General features: G+C 38.2%; 1 protein-coding gene across 1 annotated transcript; it reads left to right on the top strand.

Moving 5' to 3' along the window:
- Positions 1-2,204: 2,204 nt before the first annotated feature.
- LOC121167477 (prostaglandin-E(2) 9-reductase-like) lies at positions 2,205-23,588 on the top strand. Its single transcript, XM_040996913.1, has 9 exons — positions 2,205-2,341; positions 4,637-4,804; positions 12,161-12,277; positions 13,104-13,181; positions 13,559-13,681; positions 16,639-16,748; positions 17,062-17,227; positions 21,538-21,620; positions 23,546-23,588. Exons 1-9 carry the CDS (start codon positions 2,258-2,260, stop codon positions 23,586-23,588), a joined length of 972 nt encoding a protein of 323 aa, XP_040852847.1. The 5' UTR covers positions 2,205-2,257.
- Positions 23,589-24,721: the final 1,133 nt, after the last annotated feature.

Genomic DNA, 24,721 nt, shown 5'->3' with positions numbered 1-24,721 from the left:
GAGATTCGGCCTCAGGCATTATATCACAGGCTTCACTCCTGCTTCACTTTCAATCAAACTCCCTGATTATTGGGGCTTGGAAAAAAAATTATGAAACATGTGTTCTGCCATAAATGCAGAATACCTTGATGAAGTTCCAGGCAACAGGATTTAGGCCGCACCAGTCATGGCTGCTGTGGTCATTTGAGGAGTAAAACTGTAGATTGAAATCCTCTGCTTCTCTTTCTGTCTCTATGTATTTCTGATCCTAACATGTACAATGTAACTCTGAAACAAATTCTTTTCAACATTAGTGAGAATCTTTCCTAAGAGCTATTCATATTGCTGCTGGAATGGGAGTTGATCCAAGGTAGCCTTGGGTCCAGGGTTTAGAGAATGTTTCTGTTGCCTACCTCTGTCCAGAGTCAAGTCTATCTGCCTGGTTTAGGGCATATTTGCTCCCACGTTAAACTTCATGCTATGGAGTACCTATAAAACAACATATGACTTAGTTAAAATGCCACTTAGGAATAAAGGACACGTCTGCTTTGGACGTCCCTTGTTTCATTGCCCTACAAAGTTTATTTGAAGTCTAAAACCTGAAATGGAGATAAGAATCATATTGAACTGTGACCAACTGAGAGTTTTTTCTGATAACGTGGTGTTTTATAGGGTGGGTAACAGTAGTAACGACAATGAGGAAACAAGTGTGTCATAATCACTTGCATTCTGGCTGCGAACTCTCAACTTATTCTGTGTTTCTTTCTCTCTGCTTCTATACTGCTATTTTCTGCTTCAAAAATACCTTCTTGACATGAGCAACGAGATTGATTCTTAGGATCAACAGTGGTTAACATGAAGAACGCACTTTAGGATCTATCTTACCAAATGTTAATGATTTTTTGGAAAAAAATCCTGAACATAATATCTGCTTATTTATTTTTTTCAATTTTTTAATTTTTATTGGAAAGTCAAATTTTACAGAGCTATAGAGATACATAGAGGAATATCGTCCATCTACTGGTTGACTCCCCAAGTGGCTGGAACCACTAGAGCTGAGCCCATCCAAAGCCCAGAGCCAGGAATCAGAAGCTTCCTTTGGATTTCCCACATGCCTGCAGGGTCCCAATGCTTTAGGGCATTTTCTATAGGTTTACAAGCAGGAAGCTAGATGAGAACTGGAGCAACTGGGGCCCAAATAGTTCCCCACATGGGATCTGGGCATTTTCAAGGCAAGGATTTACCACTAGGTTACTGTGCCAGGCCCACAATTTTATTTCTCTTTCTTCCTAGGTACATTCTCTGTATTTTAGTTTTTAATTCGTCTCCTGCAGAGCAATATAGTGATACCTCATCAAAGCTTTTCCCGTGTATGGGAGGGGGATGTGACATGGAGACATCAGCAGCAGAATGCGAAGATACTGACCAGGGAATGTGTAGACCTTTCAGATGGAAATACATGCCACCCTAGCCAAAAAGCTCACCTCAAGTTCCTCTTGTAGGTTTGCTTTCTTTATGGTTTCCCTAATAATTTGAACCAAATAAGAAATGGAAGAAAAGGAACAGCTCGTTCTTTTAGGCTCTAAAGACAATACACCAAATTGTGCAGTGTGTTTTTGTCCACAAAAATATTCTGTTTCTCCAAGTGGTTCTAGCAGAAATTGAGACATTCATGTATGAGTAGGTCAAAGACAGGATTAGGTCAAGAGCATTAGCAATGTGTGTATACTCTTCCTCTATGGATTCTGGAGTTTCTATGCTCTTTTCTCAGTATGTCACTGGCTTGCTTAACTCCTATGAAAGTAAGTTGTGTGATTACCTGCTGAAATTTGTATCTATTGGGATACAATAACTGCAGCCTTCTTGTGGAATCTCATCAGTTTTAATTTGAGGTCACTGTTTCAGACACTGCAAAATTAGAAGAGATCTCTTCATGATAAATAACAGCAAAAGATCAAGAGAATGAATGCCAGCTGTTGCTGTGGTTTAATGAAGCCAATATTTGTTTCTTCAATATTTTGTTAATTGTTTACAAAAAGAGACATTTGAAAGAAAAATAATAGATGCAATGGTTTCATTTTTGTTAGTGGTAAAAATCTCTTTCATATATAATAATGAATTGCTTCCAAGTTTTTTGCTTAAATGTGAAATATCGCTTTAAATTCACTCCTCCCCTCCGTTGCAGACTTTGGACAGGCAGCAGTGTGTTCACTTCCTGTTATTTCTTGGACAGCAGCAGAAAGAAGCAGAGGGTGCTTCTCCAGTGAAGCTGAAAGCAATGGATCCCAAACATCACAGTGTGGCATTAAATGATGGTCACTTCATTCCTGCTCTGGGACTTGGAACCTATGCACCTGACAATGTAGGTAATCTGAGTTACTTTTGCTTTAGGGAACACAACAAACTGAAACTATGCTAAATGAAAGGTGACTTAGATTTGACGAAACCCAGTTCCTATGCAGCTCTTCAGGTTTTACTTTTTCTTCAGTTCTCCAGATTAGAGCAACTTCATGCAGAAAATTTACCTTAGGCACAATGTTTCTCTGCATGACAGTCAGAGCCTGGAGTTCCTCCCGGGTGACCTCAGACTTGTGTTTTACTTGTTTCTGTTTCATTCTGCTCACTTTGGTGAAGGAAAGAAAATAAATGTTCAGCAGAACTCTCAGCTTGTTTACCTAGTAGATGAATGAAGATAGAATGATTTCTCTTGTAATGTTTTTCTTAGGGTACAGTGCAAGAAATTTTTTTTCTCTCGATTTGTAGAAAGCAAAAAATGAGAAAAGAAACTAGTGCTGTTCTGTACATGAGTTAATCAAGTACCATAAAATAACTCCTGGAGCTTACCAAAGCAGATTTTTATCTTACTACTCTTAAGTCTGAGCCACTTGCCTGAATTCAAATACAATGTGGTATTGGGGGGGGGGAATAGGAAATTAATAAGAGCAATACTCTGATACTTTTTAACAACTTTGTAAAGAAGCATAGGACTCCAAGCTATATGGTGTATAGTGCTATTCATGAAACTGAGCACAAGGAGGGAATTACACACAGAGACGTTATCCCAGGATTATGTTATTTTGCAACATGGCACTGTTTACTTCAAATTTGCACTTGTAGCTTATTCTTGTGTACAACTCAAGGAAACCAATGAAGGTTGTTCTAAGGAAGCACGTGAAGATGTCAGTAGTTTTTAGAGTGAGTTGACATAAGGAGAACAGGTTAGGTCAGCAGATAAAGTTTTGGCACTTGTAAATGTCTGAGAGTTATTACATCTAGGAAAAGTAGATTTCTGCCAGGGAAGGCAGGAGGATTTAGTTTGTGTTTAATTTTGAATGTATTGAATTATGTTAGCATCTCAAATTCTTCAAGTCAATGGAAAACAGCTTTATTCACACCATTGACCTTTAACATGTAATTACAAATATCTATATCAATTTTGGAATGCTAACAATTTTAAACCTTACTTTATTTTTATGTTATCTAAAAATAGTAATTCTTCTTTAAAGGGATGGCATACAATTCCTTGCAAATTAATTTAGTTTTTCACATGAAAGTCAATAGCCCTTGACTATATAATTTTGAAGATCTACTTTTTTATCTAAAAGGTAGAATTGCATCAAGAGTGGCAGAGACAGAAAGTCATAGAAAGCTTCTATTAATTCACTCCCTAAATGCCTTCACTCCAGGCCTGTGCCAAGTTGAAGCCAAGAGCTAAGAGCTTACCCTGGGTCTTCCACTTAGATGTAGGAACTCAAGTACCTGGTGCATCTTCTACTTTTCCCAGCTTACAAGTAGTGGGAAAATGGATGAGAAGTGGAATAGCTTGGATTGGTGCTTACATCCATATGGGATCCTGGTGTCTGAGGTGGCAGCTTGAGCTCATATGGCACAGCACAGTCCCTTGAGTATACAATCTTTGTTGCTAGCAGCTATTTAGGTTGGAGCAGAGCAGGGAAGACAGAATCATTGTAGAACAGAATTAAAATCCTGCTGCCTATCAACTGTTTTCCTATTTTCAACCTTGCTCTGATTGTCACCAGGAAACATGTGTTAGTCCTCATTCTTAACTTAATTGTATTTAGACAGCAGCTATACTGCCTTTGCAAACAGTGGTATGTATGCTTCTCTTCTTTACAGCGAAAGCTAATGGTATCTATGGGACACAACCCCTTTCTTAAAGTGTTTAGGAGTTTTTCAACATACAGTTTATTTACAGATCATTTGAAAAGGGTATAAAATTCATATCTACAGAATTTGTTGTGTTCTGATCATTTCACTGGAAGAAGATGCACAGAAGCTTGAACCAAGTTTTCCACATTATATTCTATTTAATTCTTTCCTGTTTTCATTTTTTTGTGAATTCCCTAGTATTAGTAAAAAAAACAAAACATTGTATTAACATTTACTGCATTCTTTGTACCCTTTCATCATATCAATAAAGCAAGCATAGTTCCTCAGGAATTTTGCTTCCAGTGGCTAATAAGGATTACATTTGTGAGGAGTTTCCTGAGCTGTCTATTTCTTGGTGTAAGTTGTGATATACCAAATTGCAAACTTATTCCCATACATGAGGAAAACATCGGTTGTTGTAAAGATCACTGATGATGCCTGAGCTAGATACACGTATCCACAAATAACAATTTTATTACTTCTCAAGGTTCCTAAGAGTGAGGCTGGGGAGGCCACCAAAATAGCCTTAGATGTTGGTTTTCGCCACATAGATTCTTCTCATGCCTACCAAAATGAAGAGGAAGTAGGTCAGGCCATCCGCAGCAAGATTGCAGATGGCACTGTGAAGAGAGAAGACATATTCTACACCTCCAAGGTATTGCATATTTGAGGTGTAACTTTCTAATTATTGAGATGTGATTTGTGGGAATTATAATTATCTATTCTGGGCTTTAATGTCTGAGGTGTTGCTTTTATTTCTGCATTTAAATGGCGCATTTTTAAAAGTTTTGTTTAAATTAAAACTGTATTTTTTTCTTTCTTTCTTTCTTTCTTTCTTTCTTTCTTTCTTTCTTTCTTTCTTTCTTTCTTTTTTTAATGACACAATTGCATAGGCTCTGCGATTTGCCTTTACTCCCTCCCCAAAAATCCCCTGACCACCACTGGTTTTCCCCATATTATTACAATATTATTGTCCTACATAAGCAGTCCATCTTTCTGCTATGTAAGTGTATCCTGACACTGCATTTATGGACACTGTGATAGGGTCCAGCTTCCTATTGTCAAGATAGATGTAAAAACTTCATTGGGAGTTCATTTTGGATTTGGAAGGAGAGATGTATACTGCATTATATCCTCACATCTAGTTATGACAGTCTATATTACACAGTTATTATAAATTCACTTAAATGTATAGCCTTAAAAGAAAATCAACAACAGGAATAAATTTTAAAAATTTCCATCACCATGAAGTTAAATACTGAGTTACTAATGTGTAGCTGAAAAAATGAGAAAACAAATGAAAAAACTTCTTGGAGAAAATAATACTACTGTATGATTTGTAAGCCAAAGAATAATTTAATAAAAGGAAAGAAGCTATTTTGAAGAAATAAAAAGGAAATATTAAAGCCCATGAGTTGAAGCAAAAACAACATTAAAAGTTCTATTATTCTTATATTTTGCATAATGGTTGCTTTATAACTGAGAGCACATAAGAGATTTGTGTTTTTGAGTCTGATTTATTTTGTTGAATATGATGTTCTCTAGCTGGGATCAATTGGTTGCAAATGGTAGGATTTCATTCTTTTTAATGGCTGAGTAGTTTTCCATGGAGTAGATGTATCATAATTTCGTTATCCACTGCTCTTTGGATGGGCATCTGGATTGCTTCCATGTCTTTTCTATTCTAGATTGTGCTGTTATAAATATAGGGTTACAGATACTTTTCTCATATGCATATCTCATTTCCCAAGAGGGGACTAATATCCAGGAATTACAAAGAGCTTCAGAAACTGAGTGATAGGAGAACAAATAACCTTGTGAAGAAATGGGCAAAGAACATGAACAATCATTTCTCAAAAGAACAAATCCAAATTTGTCTGGCTAACAGACATATAAAAAAATGTTCAATATCTCTAGCTGTCAGGGAAATGCAAATAAAAATCACATTGAAGTTCCACCTAATCTCAGTGAGATTGGCCTACATTCAGAACTCTACTAACAGCATCTGCTGGCATGGATGTGGGAAGAAAGGTGGGCCCCTTCACTTTGGTGGGAATATAGGATAGTACCACACTGAGGAAGTCAGTTTGGAGAGTGCTGTAACAATTGAAAGTATGCCTGCTGTGTGACCCCATTTCCCCACTTCTGGGAATATATTTAAATTGCACATTTTATTTATATTTCATATTGATTTTTATTTTATATCTAATTCTTAAACATGTTGTGGTGTTCAGTTGTAGATATATGCACGCACATATATAATATTTTTGTAAACAAGATATAAATATCACAAAATGTGAGATTCTTGAATAATAATGTAATGAAGAGATAAAGTTATATTGTCATATAAATATTATAATTTAGTGAAGACAATCTATGTTCTACATAATAGGATAGCCACAGAAGTAAGTGTCCTATTTTTATGTATTTATTTTGCACATACATAGAACACACGTTTTTGCAGATGAATAAGATTCCATTATGTATTTTTTAAAAGATTTATTCATTTTTATTAGAAATGGAGATATACAGAGAGGAGGAGAGACAGAGAGGAAGATTTTCCTTCTGGTGATTCACTCCCCAAGTGAGCGCAACAGCCGATGCTATGCCGGTCCGAAGCCAGGATCCAGGAACTTCTTCCAGGTCTCCCACGCGGGTGCAGGGTCCCAAGGCTTTGGGCCATCCTCGGCTGCTTTCCCAGGCCACAAGCAGGGAGCTGGATGGGAAGTGGAGCTGCTGAGATTAGAACCAGTGCCCATATGGGATCCTGGTGCGTTCAAGGCGAGGACTTTAGCCGCTAGGCCACGTCGCCGGGCCCTAGAAGAAGTGTTATAATTGAGTTTTTTATTTACATTCACCTGATACCTGGTGAACCTACATATTATTTTGGCAAATGATTTTATTCACTTTTTTTCTTTTTTGTATAAAAAGTATTTTTATTAGCTTTTACTTGAAACTTAGAATTATACAGAGAGAGAGAGAGAGAGAGACAGCGATCTTCGTTCCTCAGGTTCACTCCTTATATGTCAAAAGGACGAGAGCTGGGCCAGTCCAAACCATGAGCGAGTAGTTCCCACATCGCATTGCACATACTTGCAGCTGCCAAGGCCTTTGCCTGCTTTCCAGGCCATAAGTAGGGAGCTGAAGAGTAGAGCATTTAAGACTAGAAATGGCCCCCATTGGGCACGCTAGCATTTCACACGGAAGATTAACCCGTATGCCACCGTATCAGCTCCTGTGTATTTTTTAAACAGGACTTTTTGTTGTCATTGAGTGTATTCATCCTCTTACATATGTTCGATATTGATGTTTTGTTTGATAGATATCTGCTATTCTTTTGCTTTTACCTTCATTTTGTAATTCATCACTTCTCTGTGCAGAACTCGTTAGCTTAGTAAAACACTATTTGTCTTTTTAAATTTTTTATCCTTGTGTATTTGAAGTATCTCCTTAATACTAATGGCCTATAATATTTCCTCCAAGTCTGACAATTTCAGGTCTGGATTCAGAACTTTTATTTAGGTTTCCCTAAGTAATGTTATTTACAGGGGTTTAAGCACTTGGGCCAAGGTCATGTGTCTTCATATGCATCTTAACAGGGAGCTAAATCTGATACAGAAGCTAAATCTTGAATGAGCCATTCAATATAGGATGCTAGCATTACACCAAGCTCAAAGTGTTGTCCCACAATGCCTGCCTATGCTTACTAATCTGAAGATTATTTTTCTAGTTCTTGTTGAAAGTTTCAGAATCACTTGAGGATAGCATTCAATCTTTCGGTTACAGATATTTTGGTAGGGTACTTCCTATCCATGAGTATACAATGCTTTTCAATTCTTTTCTGTGTCTTCTCTGTTTGTCATTTTTAGTGTTCTGCTGTTTTTATTATAAAGATCCTCCACATATTTTTGCTAAGCTTTCCCAAAGTAATTTTTTTGTTTTCTTGTTTAGTGATTGAACAAATAAAACATGTGAAATAAACACAATGGAACATTATTCAATCATGAGAAGAACGTGTCAATATTTGCAACAGTATGGAAAGAATTAGAGATAATTACATTAAATGAAATGTGTTAGAATGTATACACATCAGTATTAGAATTTACAATGGAGGATTAAATGTAATTGAAGCATTTTATTTTCTATGTAGACTTAAATATTACTTCATTGAATCATACCATGTAAGACAAAATTTATCCTTCATTATTCATATTATGAAAATCACCATGAATCCTTCATGTTGTGTAATATATCTCCATTTTTTTTAATTAAGGGTCTTGGGGGTCTTCTGTCTAGCAGGCCCTGAGACCACCGAGGGGTGAGGTGACAGTGCTCTTCTGCAGCAGAAACACTGGAGACAAACTGGTGGTGAAAGATGTCCATTTATCAGAAGGAACTCACGAGCTTGTTGGGGGCTAAAGCCTAGCCCAACCCAGCCAGCACCCAGTCCCAGCCATAATGTGTACTGGTGTGTGTTGCGACCAGACCCGGCATGACCCACACTTGGTTCTGGTGCTTGGATTTGCCAGTGGGTGATGTGAACTGGCCCTGCCTGGTTCGCCCCCAACCTATGCCAAATGTATGCCGCTGGGTACCATTCCCTGGCCTGGTCTGGGCTTTCCCTATCGTGGTTCTTGTATTCACTTGCATGCACTGTGTCCCGAAGGAGAAGTTTCCCAGTCTCCTCAATCAGAACCATTCCCAGTGCAAGATCTTGTGCACACGGGTGGGTCCATGGGCCAGCCCTATACAGTCCAACTCCTGATCTAGCAGGAACAATGGCCTTATCTGATCAGCCTTCAGTGCATTCCAGTTATTATTGTTGGGTATTGCAGCTCAGTCTAGCTGGACATAGCTCATACCTGGCTCATCAGGGACAAAAATCTAGCCTAGACCGTCCTACCCCTACCCTGGTCTTCATGAGCACCAGTGGGTGCTGGACTCTAGCCCAGTCTGGGAACCCAGCCCCAGCCTACACTGTGACAAGTTATGCTGCAGCCTTCTCTAGACAAAAACACAGCTCCCATTTCAGCCCCGTGCTTATCAGTGGGAACCAAAACCCAGCTAGGGCATCCCCTTAGAACCAACTAGATGTATTCCCAGTTATAAATCTTGCATTTGGCCGTGGTTGCTCCAACTCAGCTTGGTCTGATCCCTTGCCTCTCATAACCTTTACATTTGGATGCAGTAGCCTGTCTTGACCCAGCCTACACAAGTCCCACCACTCGCTGGAGGGTGCTGGAATCTGACCCTGCTCCATCTGCTCCTCTACCAGTCTCATGCAATCTGGTATGTGTGACAGCCTTACCTAACTTGACCTGTGCTCCAGCCTGGTTTCTGCTCATCCAGCCTGGTGAGGTAAGGTTGGCTAGGCCCTGCCTTGTCAGCCCCTTCAAAGCAAATACACACATTAGCCAACAGTTGGAGTTACCCTTCTCGGGCTGTCCAACACCCAGGCCAGAAACACGTGCTCACCCATGAGAGGTGTGACCCTCAATAGGTTCTCCAGGTTCACAGGATCCCCTACTTGGTCCACTCCCCAACCCAGAGCTCACATGCTCCAGCAGGTGCTAGGTCCTTGCCCAGCATAGCCTGCCACTCCATCTTAGCCTTTGTGAGAGCTAGAGGATATTGCAGCCCAGCTCACCTCACACCCTGTGGTAGGATGCATGTGTGGATGCTATAGACTGGACCTGCCCATGCTGTCACCAGCCCCAACTTCTTGAGCTGGATTTGGAGGTGGGCTGGGGCATGCCAGGCTAGAACACCCACCGGCGAAAGCAAAGGTGGGCCAGGCCATGACAAAACGAGACACAGCACCCAACTAGCACATGCAAGACCCGGGAGGGAAGGGATAAAGCTGGTAGAGGAAGTGTGGAGGGCTCCCCTGCTAGAATACCACTCCTACTGGGTAGCCTGAGTTGCAGTGTGGGAAGACCAGTCCAGGCAGAGCTATAACACCTGTGGGCCTCATGTGAGCTAGATCAGGGAAAAGCCAGGCTGGATTGATGGCTCCTACTGGTACAAGCATAGATCAGAGTGGGTGAGGGTTGGTTGGGCTTTGCCACAGCATCAGCTGGCATATCTGGCATCGGGGGCTAATTCCGTCAAGCTATACTGCAGAACCACCTGGAAAGCACATGATCTGGGCATGAGCTCAGGAGGGAAACAGTGGGTACCTCCCTCTTGAGTTACCACTCCCACAGGAGAGCATGGACTGGGCAAACGTGGCCAGACAGAACAGCACCCACCAGCAGGTGTGTGGGCTGGAGAGTGGGGCTGGTTGGGTTGAACTAGGCTTCAATGCCCATTGACATGTACGAATGCTGAATGGGATGTGGGACAGACTAGACCAGTCTGCTGCACATACTGGAAAGCACGGAAACCAGGGCAGGGGCAGGCCTGGTTGGTGTTTTGGGGGGTTGCCCCGACTAGGCTACAGCTCCCACTGGTTTATGTGAGGGCCGAGTGTGTGGTGGGCAGAATCAGGCTGAATTGCAACACCCATCAGTTCTTGTAGAAGATGGGGCTGGAAACAGAACTGACCCAGCAATTGCAACCACCAACATATGCATAAGCTGATTGGGGCAATGGGCTGTTCTGGACCCTGTACTGGTATGCACACACAGGAATCAGGCCTGGGATCACCTCAGACAAGGTTTCTTTGTGAATCCCTCCAACTGAACTGCTGATCTCAGAACCCCAACCGTAAGAGAAGTGCAGGTTCCATGGTCTGACCATGGAGTGCAAGTGTCAAAGCTGAGCCTCCTCAGAGGCTCAGATGGAACAGTAGACAGCAAATCCAAGTGCACATGGAGGATATGGCAGTCTATTGGAACCTGCAGAGGACACCTGGTACCACAACAGGATGGAGGACAGAACAAATTGATATCTACCCCAGCCATGTGTTGGCAGTGAAAATCTGGGCAGACAGAGTAAGGTAGATTGTGTCAGCCAGTGGATTCTGGAAAGATTTAACCATGTTTAGAATGACGAGGCTGGCAGCAATTCAGAACTATTGGACTATCAAAACCACTTGAGGAGGACCCTCAGAGCATGTCCCATGTCGAGGTGCTGGGATGGGTGGGAGGCTGGGTGGGCTTTTCCCTTTATTCCCCCCCTTACCTCAGATCCAGAAAAAAAAGTAATGAGGAGGCAATGATCTTACCCACTTTCCTGTATCCCTTGACCCTTTGTGTCCTAATCAACTATGCAAAGATTTTTTTTAAAGTCACAAGCTTATATAGAAGAAGGAAGCAGACAGAAGAGCAGTCTCAGCAGTATTTCCAGCCATTTGGAAAAATTTGTGACACTCTCCACTGTTTCAAAGTTTGAGTAAAATGTAGTATGTTGAAGATCCTTGCTAGTTATGCTTTTTGTGGTTTTAGACACTATGTGTTTATATGTGCATAACTTTCTATATATAGGGTACTTCTCTACTGTTATTTCATTAACAAGGTTTTCTTAGCCATTTTTCTGTACCATTCCTTTGGGGATTCCAGAAACATATTCCAGAGATCCAGGACATTGTTTCAATGTGTAATTTTATATTTTTTCTTTTTTATTTAACGTAGGTATTTGAAAAAATCTCTCATTGAGACAATTTGTTCCTTTTTATGCTTTTCTGTGCCTTTGTTAGTGTCTCCCATTGTGTTTTATTTGCTTTTTCATTTATGTTTCTGTTTGTTTCTTTTGCAATATCATTGGCTCTTTACTTTGTAAAGCATGACAAATGTAATAAAAACAACTGCCACTACTGCTAATTGATGGCATATTTCTCTTCTGTGTAATGTCCACCAAGGGTTATTCTGTTTACTGGCAATATCCAATCAAATGTTGGAGGTGCTGATGAAGTGTCAAAGCGCAGAAAATCCCCAAAATGAAGAGGTCAATTTGTTTCTGTGTTTAGTAATGCTTAAGTAGTAAACTAATTCTCAATATTAGGTTAAAAAAAAAAGCAACTTGGCTAATGTATTCATTGAGCATATTTTCCTTTGTTTAACCCCTATAGCTTTGGTGCACTTTCTTTCGACCAGAGCTGGTCCGAAAAGGCTTGGAACAGTCACTGAAAAAACTTCAACTGGATTATGTTGATCTGTACCTTATGCATTACCCAGCAGCTATGAAGGTAGGCAGCAAGTCTCATCAAATTTATTGCATGTTAGCTACCTGTACAACCATCATTTTAATGAATGACATATTTGCAGAAGTTTAATATGTAATGTATAGTTACCACTCAAATTGTCTTCAGCAATATCATTAGTTGGATTATGTAAAAGGAGAACCCAATTCATCAGTAATGCACACATTTTGTGTAACTTTAAAAAATACTTTTGTACTCTCAGTTTTTACACTGCACTACCCCTGGTTTAAAGATTTTCTCATAGCCTTTCAACAGTGATTAATTTGACTCAGGCACAAGTCAAAACTATGGCAATTACCATTGGATAGCTGTTCTACATCTTCTAGTGTTGCTGTTGCTATGGAACAGAGTATTGATCTGTAATTTTTGATCCAAGTGCTTGCTGTTTAATGTATGTATTATTGGGGAGGTAAGACTCATTGACTCTTTAGCCTGGGTGAAACTTACAAGCCATTATTGGTGCAGTTAAAGGTCATGTAGTTTTTGATTATCATAGTGAAAGAAAGATGTATTTTCTCTAAGCAAATTGATAGAGCAGAAAAAATAACAACAATCCTCTATCTCCTAGAGAATTTTGATATTATTCTCATTAACACACAGTGTAGATACAAAAAGAGAGCAAACTTGCTGCATAATAACATTCTTAGCCATGCCATAGACAAGCACACTGAAAATATACATGTCTGTGGAATGTTGCCCTGCGTATTTGACTGAAGTCTACTGTTCCCAACCTAAATGAATCTGGGTGTATTGCATGGTGTGGATGTGCGAATTTGGCAATATTGTGAATACATGTTTATCTCTGTTTTAGCCTGGGGAGGAGCTATTCCCAAAAGATGAACAAGGAAAAGTTATACATGACACAGTGGATATCTGTGCCACTTGGGAGGTGAGTATTGGGAACATCAAATGCAAAGACAGCAGAATGGAGTCACAGGGTCACAATTAAAGTGACAGATCAAGCATTCTTGAGTGCAGGATCATGTCATTGTTAAGAGTTAGTGTATTCAGGTGGGAAGGTGTAAGTCTGAACTGGGATGGCACAGACAGAATTAGAGAAGAATTAGAGGCAAGCAAGGTTATTTCAGATTTCTTTTCATGTAAAACAGTTTCTCTGATTGTCTGTATAGGACACAAGGACTTGTTCTCTTCTCTCATCTTCTCCTCTGTTCATAATCTCTTGACAGTGTTCTTTTCGATGCTGCTGTTGTGTCATTACGATATTTTTGCCACTTAGGAAACATTCTTCATAACCTTTCTTCTCAGGAATTGGAAAAGTGCAAAGATGCAGGATTGGTTAAGTCCATTGGGGTATCCAACTTCAACCACAAGCAGCTGGAAATGATTCTGAACAAGCCAGGACTCAAGTACAAGCCTGTGTGCAACCAGGTCTGGACACTCAGCCTCCTTCTTCTTTTTATTTTTTTATTTTCAACCCCTTCTTTTTATACCAGTGGCAGGAGTCCATTTGCCCTTCACTGCTATTCCACATATAGTTCAGAATGAATGTTTTATGGGCAGAGCCTTAGTCTGGTTAGACAACAAGTAGTGTCATAAGTTACCTCTTGGCTTGGTAATGTCTTAGTGAAAAGGTTGGGAGACATATGTGCTGAAATAAGTGGGAAGTAAATATGAGCAAGAAGGGAACTTGTCAGTAAACAATCCTCAATGAGAAGATAGCTTTGTTCCAGACCATTGTGGAGTACCTAGGCGGATGCCTAGAACACTGACTGCTGAAGGTGATACAGAAGGCACCATTCATGGCAAAGGTGGCTTTAGAAACATCTGATGGGCAGTAAACAAAGACAGTGAATGCAGGAGAATATAGGTAGGAGTTTCATTGGTGTTGACACATCTGAATCCTTTCCCTGGGTATCTACCCCATCAAATACGGCTTTTTAATAAAAGAAAAAAAAAACATTGAAGATTTGAAAATTATCTTGGAAGGGGGAGGAAGTTATCTGTTTATTGCATTCATGTTGCTGCCCATATCAATACCCCCACATTTTAGTAAGCCTTACCCTCATTTTTGTTTAATTCATTTTAGCCTTCATCAAAAGTCTGTTTATTTGTCTTCAAATCTACTTTGCAATTGCATCAATTTTGTGCCTGGTCCCATTATCTAGTAAAAATTTCCATTGCAAAATATGGCTTACAAAGTCTGTCTTCTATGGGTAATGATGTATTACTCTGATTTTTAAGAACATATTATAAAACAATATGGATTTTAGCATTAAATGATTCCAAGTTTTTCTCTTTTAAATCTGTATACATTCAAAAAATTGATCAACAAGATATTTCACATTTGCCTCTTGTAGTGACTGTGGTTGATATTACTTCACATGTGAAAAATCAATGAAAAACATAAAATGAATAGCTTGTCTTAATCCATTTAAAATATTTTGCTGAACTTTTAATACAGTCACTTACACGTGATTGATCATCCATCCCTGGAGAACTTGCAAATCCCTCCTATGATTGAAGAGATTTATTTATTTTTACTTGATAGGCAGATTTTACAGATAGATAAGAGATATAAAGATCTTCCATCAGCTGGCTCACTCCACAAGTTACAGCAATGGTTAGAGCTGAGGCAATCCTTAGCTGGGGGCCAGAATCTTCTTTTGTGTTTCACACTATGTGCAGGGTTCCCAGGACTGGACCATCTTCCACTGCTCTCATACATCATGAGATATATTTACATGAGAGCTATAGGGAAGTAGAGAAGCCAGGACACAAACCAGCACCCATATGGGATACTCAGGCCACAGGGGGGATTATTAGTCTGTAACATGACCAAGCTATCAGACCCCAAATGTCCTCCCTTTATTAAAAAGAAATCATAATTCACACATAGGATTTTTTCAAGGTTTCTTGTGCTCTTTCAAAGGTCAGAATTTTTTTTTCCCTCTAAAATCTTGCACAGTTTTCCAGTTGTTCTTGATTTATCAGATTGTTGTTACAATGGAACACTTGCTTTTCTACTTTCTATAAACTAGAAAGTTTCTGTAAATCAGAAGTTAGGTTTGAATGATTTAATGTTCTGGTGGCCTATGGAGCTCTGGGGTCAAGTCGAAATCCAAAATGGTATCCTAAGAGAAATCAGAATGATAGGTTGTCCCACACTTAGCAATTTATTTTTGGTCACTTTATTAAGCTAGTAAGAACCACATCTTCCTTTAGCAAATATCTATTTCACGCACTGTAATTGTTGATAATATCAGTTGATAACATGCAACAGATAATGCTACATAAATGAGCATCCATGGGTGATGTTTTATCTTCAATGATTTTTACTCTGGGGTTTGCTAAGTTATTTGCATTTCAGCTGAGCTTTTTGTTTTATTTGCTCTACATTTGCTCATTAAGTTATCATGAATTATAATTGTTCCTGTGAGACAGCATCAGTTTTAATAACTCTCTAATTATTAATGCTGTAGTAATAACCATCATAAGGTGTAAATCTTTGTCATCTCTGTCACCCTTTTTCCCTTTTTTTTTTTTTTACATATTTGTAACTATATACCTATGGGTTTTTATTCACTGTTCAGGTGAGAATTTTTTTTTTCCTCATTATTTGTTAGATGCTGAAATGTAGTCAAAGTGGTAAGAATTCTATTGTAATGACTTTTTTTTTCATCAGTTCCTATAAGTTTTAAAACAATAATTGTTTTTTGGCACCATTGAAGTCCAAGTTGCAAAATATGACTTCTTTTTCTCCCATGTGGTGTTTGTCATTTACTTAACACAAAAGCATTCTTATCGTACAACCAAGATCTAGTCACAGATCTGCTTTTCTTAGGAATGTCTTGTTTTTACATTTCTAGGAAACAAACTCTTAGAATTATTACTTAAAAACATCCTTATTGCAGGGCTGTCAATGAGGCACAACATGGTGAGATAGGCTTGTGAAGCCTGCAGCCCACATGGAGGACAAGTTCATGTTCTCACTGTCCATTTGCAACCTAGCTATGTGGAAACACATCTAACACAGTACAAGTTGTCGCGAGTGCTTGGGCCCCTGCCATCAACTGGGGAACCCAGGTAGAGTTTGGGGCACCACATTAGGCCTGGGTCAGACCTGACTGTGGTGGTCATTTGTGAAAGTGAACCAGTAATTAGAGGCTCTCTTTCCTCTTCCTCACTCTCTCCCTCTTTCTCTATCTCTGTTTGTCTTTCAAATAAAATACAACCTTCAATGCAAAATTTAACAAAAACTTAGTTGGTCATATTTTGTCTAATTTTGTGTTTCAATTCTAAATGCAGCTATTTTTATTTTCTGAGTTTCCAGTTATTTTATTATTAGCTAGCATTAAATGTATTCTGATATTTGAAACTTTCTGCAGGTGGAATGTCATCCCTATCTCAACCAGAGCAAACTGCTGGATTTCTGCAAGTCCAAGGACATTGTTCTGGTGGCCTATGGAGCTCTGGGGTCAAGTCGAGATCCAAAATGGTAAAGAAAACAGAAAGGTTAAATCACTGCTTATGAAATACTATAGATCATAAACACTTAGGTTTATAGTTTTTCTTTTTTTATTATATTTTTGACAATCTTTACATAGTTAATTGGGGTAGGTTTATAGTTTTTCTCAGGTGACATAGAGAGGGATTACTCTGCATTTGTAGCAACACATCAGATGATGTGAACTGCTGGTTCAAGGACTACCTTTGATAAGCACTGATTTAGTGGGCTCCATGTGTGTTTTGGAAACCATTTATTAAGCTGCTCAGGCTCAGGAATTCAGCCTTTCTACCTTCCATTTAAGGGTGGACCAGAGTTTCCCAGTTCTCTTGGAAGATCCAGTGGTTTGTTCCTTGGCCAAAAAGCACAAACAAAGTCCAGCCCTGATTGTCCTTCGCTACCAGCTGCAACGTGGGGTTGTGGTCCTGGCCAAGAGCTTCATTGAGAGGGAGATCAAAGAGAACATTCAGGTAATGAGAAACTGAGACTGGAGGAATCAAGTATCCTACAGATTATCCTTACTATTCATTCTTTGTAAGATATCTTTGAGCCAAGTCTTCATTCATATATTCAAGTTTTGGTCCATTTTTGAGACATGATGGGTAGACATAATTATAATTGGACAGCAAACAGAGCATCAAGATTTGGCATTAAATGGCAATTTGCTTGGTAGCATCATATAAATGATGTGTTTTATGAAATTAGTGCTTTAAAATCAATAATTTTTGTTTACAAATTATTACATATATTTGCAATGTCAAAATTTACATAGTTAAAATTTACAAGTCTGTATTTTCACTTAGTTTCCCTGTTTTTTACAGTACTTGCTCCAATATTGGCCCATTTAAATGAACTAACTATGTATGTATTTTTTTAAAGATTTATGTATTGTATTTGAATGTCAAATTATGGAAAGAGAGAAGTAGAGAGATAGAGAGACAAAGAGAAAGATCTTCCATGCAGTGGTTCACTTACTACATGGCTGCAAAGGCAAGAACAGGACCAGTATGAAGCTTGGAGCCATAGTTCTTCCTACTCTCCCACATTGTGGACCAAGGAACTGGATTGGAAGTGAAGTAGCTAGGTGTTTATGTGAGATATGATGTCACAGGAGGAAAATCAGCTTGTTTTAGCACCTGCCATTGTACTGCATTTTCAGCCAAGTAGGTATTATTTAACCATTAACTGTTCTAATCATGAAACAAAATATTTTACTCACAAAGGATTATACAAAATTAATTTTTCATCTAATCATTATAAGGCTGAAAATTGCCTCTCAGTCTCAATTTACCCCATTTGTGTTGTATCTTGAGCTCTCATGTGCTTGTTATCCACTCACTCATGTATTTATACATGAGAAACTCTCTTGTGGAGAATTGATTGAGCATGTGTGACAGGGCAAGGGGCTGAGTTCAACCCTACACTGAATGACCTTGAATAGGAGATGAGAGGACAGCATACCTGACAGTGGCCTTGGTCACAGCCCTGGTTCCCCGAATCCACATCCACCCCATCCCAAGTCCTCAGCTCAGAGACAAGGACAATCTGCTTACTCCACACAAAGGAGACAGGCCCAGCTACCTGTTCTGAGCAGCCTGGAGACCACGGTCTCTCAAGAGTGGTGGTCACTTGGTGAGAAAGAGAGGGGCTCTGGTGTGTCACGGACAACCTGAATGCAGCCACAAGGCCCACTTTGGCTCCCAGTTTCATGAGGAAATGGTCAGTCTCATCCACTTGGGCCCCAGCACAGTACTTTTCATCCTGCATCCAAGTATTCCAGGCTTCACTTCATCACATTGCACAGTGCACCAGCCTTGATTTTATATAGGCAAGACTTTCTCAGAACTGGCAAGCGATTGCATTTGTAAAGTTCTGTTTACCTTTGAAGCAGCTAGGCCACACTGGAGTGGTAGAGTAATAAATAATGGAGCCAAAGTGCATGCAGATTACCCATGTGGAATATTGGGAAATATTTCTTTAATCAATGACCAATGGACTTTAACTTCATACTGATATGTATTTATTAAAACATGTTCTTGGAACCATTGTATGACACAGTGAATTAGGGTGCTATGGCCACACCGATACCATGTATGTAAGCCATCTGACTTAGTTAATTCACTTTCAATCCAGTTCCCAGCCAGTGTGCTTAGGATAGTAATAAAGGCCAATTGTCCAATCCCTGGCCATTCTCATGGGAGACCTTATGAATTTGTTAGCTCTTGGTTCCAGTCTAGTCTAGCCCTGTCCATTGCAACAACTTAGCAAGTGAACCGGCAGAAGGAACAATGCTGTTACATTCTCTTCTCTTTCAGGAATTATGCTGCTCAAATAAATAAATATTTTAAGATATGTTTTCAACAATTTCATTCTCTTCATGGTATAGCTCCATGATTTAAAAAATCTTACTCTTATGTAGTTAAATCTTTATGATTGATGTATATCATTAACTTTCCTATAGGGAGAACATAATAATATTTCACCACAGTATGAAATGATTATCTTTGTTTTATAAATCTGTTTATTAAATGAATCATTATTTTTTAAATACTATGGGATAAAACATATGATAGTCTTCTGACATGAATTAATGCTTTTTAAAAGAATATCGAGGTTAAGTATATAGTTTCTCATTACCATTCCTTCAATCTTCAAGTCATAAATTAATCTCTTTTCCATTTCTGTAATTTTGTTTAAAGGATGTTATCTAAATTCAACTATATAACATGAAATATTTGAAATTGAATGGACATATACTTATAAAATATTTCCCAATGACCTTTTGATAATTTGGGGGAATTATCAACATGTGAAATTTTAGTAAAATTTACAAATGTGAAAAAAAAGAATCTGGAACATTGGGATGCTCATAGACCATATGGAAATTCAGCTTCTGATCTAAGAGGGTGAGAATGCACTCCATGAAAAAGCAAAAAATTATTGCTCTAGTGTCTAGAATGTGCAACCCTTATAAGTAACACAAAATAATTTCCAATTTGATAACTTCTGTCTGTCCCGGCAATGATACTTACAGACATTTGCCTATAAACCAGGAGATGAGAGATGTCTCTCTTTATGACTTCCCGATTTTCCCTGTCTCTTACTGTGTCACTCTAACACATCAAAGGGCCCTCCTCCTCCAGGTAGTGTATGTACGTAAACTCCTCTCTTCAATGGTTTCCTTTCATTTTGTGGTGTTTTCATTGCATTGGAAAACAAAACTGTATTTCCCAACACAATAGAAAGTTTTCTAACTCATATTTGAAATATGTTGGCTATTTTTTATTGAACAAGCTGTTATATAAAACTTTAAGCGGTTGCTTGATATTAAAGTCCCACATTGTTTTTCAGATAACATTTTTTAAAAGATTGTATTTCTTTTTATTGCAAAGGAATACAGGAGGAGAGACAGAGGAAAAACTTATGACCATTGATTTACTCCCCAGGCAGCTGCAATGCCCCGAGCTGAGCCAATCTGAAGCCAGGAATCAGGAGCTCTTCCAGGTCTCTCATACTGGTGCAGGGTCTCAAGGCTTTGGGCTGTCCTTAACTTCTTTCACAGGCTCCAAGCAGGGAGCTGGATGGGAAGTGAGGCCACAAGGGTCGGAACCGGTACCCAAATCCTGGTCCACTCAAGGCAAGGACTTTAGTGGCTAGGTCATCGTGCCAGTCCCCAGATAACTTTTAAAATATTTCTTTCTTTTTGAAATTCTCAACATTTTTCATTTCTTCTTTTCCATATTCTTTTATTTATTGTTGGTATGCAAGCATCCAACTGTGTCAAGGAAGTTGACTAAATGAGCTTTCATAGTGGATGGCCCTATCCTCTTTTAATTAGGTGATTTCCAGTTAGTTTGTAAGCTTGCTTCTAAAGCTAATGTTGATACTTCTTCACACAATATTTGTTTTATTTATTAATTATTTTATGATTTGCGTATATGCAACATGTTATGTACTTCATCTTTGCATTTCTAAAGCATAGGATGTTTTCCTTTTTCTCTCTATTCCTCCATCCCTCTATCTTCGTGTCTTCCTTTATTGTTGTAATAATTTTATGATAAAATACAGTCAAATAATCTCATAATTTATGACTTAGTGCTCAACTTCATGAAGTGTAAAACAAGTGAAAAGTTGTTTACTGTTCCACAGAAATACATACAAAGATGGCTGTAAGAAATACTGTAGATACAGTAATGAAACCTTAGGATGTTGATTTCATGCATTTGCATTCAGTGTGGTATGTGTGTATTTGTTATGTTACATATTAGCTTCCACAAAACGGAGAAAATATATAATAATTTGATTTTTGGAGACTGACTTACTTTCCTAAGTATTAGGATCTTAGAGGTTTTCATTTTGTGAGAAAAGGCAATACTGATCCTTTCTTTAAGGCTGACTAGTATCCCATGATATATGTAAGCTGTGTTTTCTTTGCCCATACATTCATTGATTGATGAATATCTTGACTGATTTTTTAGCCTAGCTATCGTTAATTCAACTGCTATAAAAATTAAGTACAAATATTCTTTCATTTGCTCATTTCACTGCATTGTATAAAAGCCAATGAGGTTATTGTGTCTGCAGTGATTTGATTCTATTTTCATATTTATAAGTACTTTCCATGTTAATTTCCATTATTGTAGCAGCAATTTACATTCCCATAAATAGTTTTTATTCATGAGTGATTTTTAATGTATTAAAATATTTGAAATATCTCAGGATTTTTCAGTTTGGCAAATACCCAACATAAGAATAATAAAATATTGTCCTTTTCTAACAGGTATTTGAATTTGAGTTGTCTTCAGACGACATGAAAAGTCTAGATGGATTGAACAGGAATGTTCGATATTATCCTGCCGATTTGTAAGTAGTGTTACAAAGTGTGTTACCTGAATTTATGTTCTGAGGAGGAATATAAGATCTATATTAGCCTCTACTTCCATAGTGTGTGCAAAAAGGCACTAAGGGAACCACCAGAGGACTGACTAAAAGTTGTAAATTAAAATTTACTTCCTCTTCTCCCAAAGCTTCCTAATCCTTACCTGACTGAAAAATTTTCCAGTCTGATCCCAGGTGGAATTTTTTTTAAATCATCTCCATGCTTGTTTATTTTACAGGCCATTAAGATAATTCACATTCCAGATTTTTGTAGATTTATAAGTAAACAATTAGTGTCAGTAACTAATGTACAGGTTGAATATACATTTGTATGAACAACTGATTTAGTTTTGGTAGCTGATCTGTACAAAATAGTCTTGGATTTAAAAGTACTTGAAAAAAATTAGCTTAGATTGTAAATCCTGTGAATTGTCTTCTGTTCCTTTTAGCAGATTTGTTTGACAATGTTCTTCCCTAAACTTATCCATGTAAGAAATTACAAATACATTTTAAAATTTCAATAATACTTTTGAAAAAAGATCTCAGAAATCTTTGAAGATTACTCATTCAAGCATTTTAGGGGAAGGATGGATGAGTGATACCAAAATAAAATAAAATTTATGTGGTGGTGAATTTCCAAACATTAAAACATTACACTAATAACAAAATCAAAGGCCAAAGTAATCCATTACTTTGGGTAATGTTGAGAGCAACACCCAATAATCCTGAAGTATGATAATATTAACTTGAAATATAGCAAATTATATGAAAAACTATTAAAAATTCAAAATAAGCATAGCTAATCTATTTGCATAAATGTATACTCTCACCATATGAAGTTGTTCTTACAAGTTTGCAAATTAATTTTCAACATACTGACATCTCCCTCTTTCTTTGTGTTTGTTAAGAACTCAAAACTTTTCTCCACCTTGAGAAAGGCTGACTTTACAATGTTATTGGAAATACAGTTTTCTGAAATATGGTAATCTCATTAGAGATGTTGAAGTCTTCAAAGTAGATCATAAAACAGTAAGAACAAAACAAAATAACAGTGTAGAAGAGAATTTGCAGCCAACAAAAGATCCTTACTCCCCTTTTGTCCACAAAGTTTACAGGAGCTGGCAAAAACATTCAAAAGCAAGGATTATTATAAGTCTACATATTCAAAATTGAAAGATGTGCTATAGTTGTTTATGTTTGACTGTTACAGAGACAAATGAAAAGTACGTCAGGGAAATCAGGTAGACATGTAGTGACGAGGCATGAATAATTCCCACAATCATTCACTTTGCAAAAATCTACATTTTTTAAATGTAATAATTATTGTGTTTTCACTGTATATTTTCAGTAGTTAGGAAAAATAGAGAAACACGCGCATTACACAGGAAACATCTTGACACTGAACTCTGTCTTATCAAATAAATGCATTTAGTATTTTATTGAATGATGAGCTAGGAGCAATCAAGAACATTAATCAAACTGGTGTCAAACTGCTAGCAGTAACATATACATCCTAAATCTTTTTCTTTCAGTGTTAAACAGTATGTGTATGTTTCCTGTTCATAAACACACAGCTGCATTTCATTTATCATTGAGAACATATGTAAGATAGTCTTGAATATGGCTTTGTGCAATTGAAAGATACAATAATGTGAAAACTATATATTTGAATTCTTTATTCTGGATGTACAATATGATACGTTCAAGGTAAAGAGTATAATGTGCAAATTTTGAGTGAGGTGAGGTTATATATTTGCCATAGAGTAATGCTCTTTAATGTGAGATTTTAAGATGGAGAGTTAGCTTATTTATTTCAAATTTTTTGGATAGCTCCAAAAAATTCACTTTTTTTTTTTTTTTTGCTTTTGGAATGTAGTCACTGAGTTTAAACTATGCTCCTCTCATTTCAGCTTTATTGGACACCAAAATTATCCATTTTCTGATGAATATTAACCTGAACACCTTTATTATAGTTTCTACTGCAAGTTCCTTTCTGTGGAGCATGGTGCAGGGGACATGGCAGATGTTGGTGACTGGGCACCCTCTTCTGGTTAATGCTTTCCCTAGCAACTTGCCCTTGGCCAGATTTGTACCCATAGGACATAAATTCATGACTGTAAAGCTTTGTCATTGTGGAAAACTAAATGACCTTTTATTAAAAATTTTACCTACACTCTTACTATTGTTTGCCTGCATTATTTCATTCTGACTCTTTAGACCCTTAAACTGATTTGCCTTGAAGTTTGGAGATCGCTGTGGAAATTGTAGCAGCGAGTCCACAGTACTTGCTGGCATACACCTGGGAATCCCTGTCAGTCTGCAGAGTTTGGAAAAGATTTTTCAGTCACTGTTTCTCCAGTGATTTCAACAAGAAAACTCACACTATAAGCCCAAACATCCTGAGGATTTATATTGCAAGGGAATATCGCAAGATGACCAATAGTCCAGTGATGCCTCCTGGCAGCTTTTGATAAGGGCACCGATATTAGAGATTTGGTATCTTTACAGCACATTAAGTTTTTTTTTTTAATAAAGATTTATTTATTTTATTGGAAAGTCAGATATACAGAGAGGAGGAGAGACAGAGAGGAAGATCTTCTATCTGATGATTCACTCCCCAAGTGAGTTGGCCGGTACTGTGCTGATCCAAAGCCAGGAGCCAGGAACATCTTTCCAGGTCTCCCACGCAGGTGCAGGGTCCCAAGGCTTTGGGCCGTCCTCGACTGCTTCCCCAGGCCACAAGCAGGGAGCTGGATGGGAAGTGGAGCTGCCGGGATTAGAACCGGCGCCCATATGGGATCCTGGCACGTTCAAGGTGAGGACCTTAACCATTACGCTATCGCGCAGGGCCCAGCACATTAAGTTTTAAAGTTGAAAGGGATTCAGCCAGGGAGAGTACCTTAGTAATCAGAACTGAGCAGGGTTGAGATTGAGAAACTGAATTCATCTATGCCTGAAAGTGTTGCCAGCAGTTCTTTGATATAAATATTAGTAGATAAAAATTATGGAAATGCAAATTAAAACCGCAATGAAGTCTCACCTCACACATTAGAATGGCTGTCATCTAACAATCACAAAATAACAAA

Source organism: Ochotona curzoniae, unplaced genomic scaffold (assembly GCF_017591425.1).
Source record: "Ochotona curzoniae isolate NIBS_2020 unplaced genomic scaffold, NIBS_Ocur_1.0 patch374, whole genome shotgun sequence".
In the NCBI taxonomy this organism is placed as follows: Eukaryota; Metazoa; Chordata; class Mammalia; order Lagomorpha; family Ochotonidae; genus Ochotona; species Ochotona curzoniae.
Note: the sequence above shows the minus strand (reverse complement) of the source record. Positions and strands in the feature narration are given on the sequence as shown.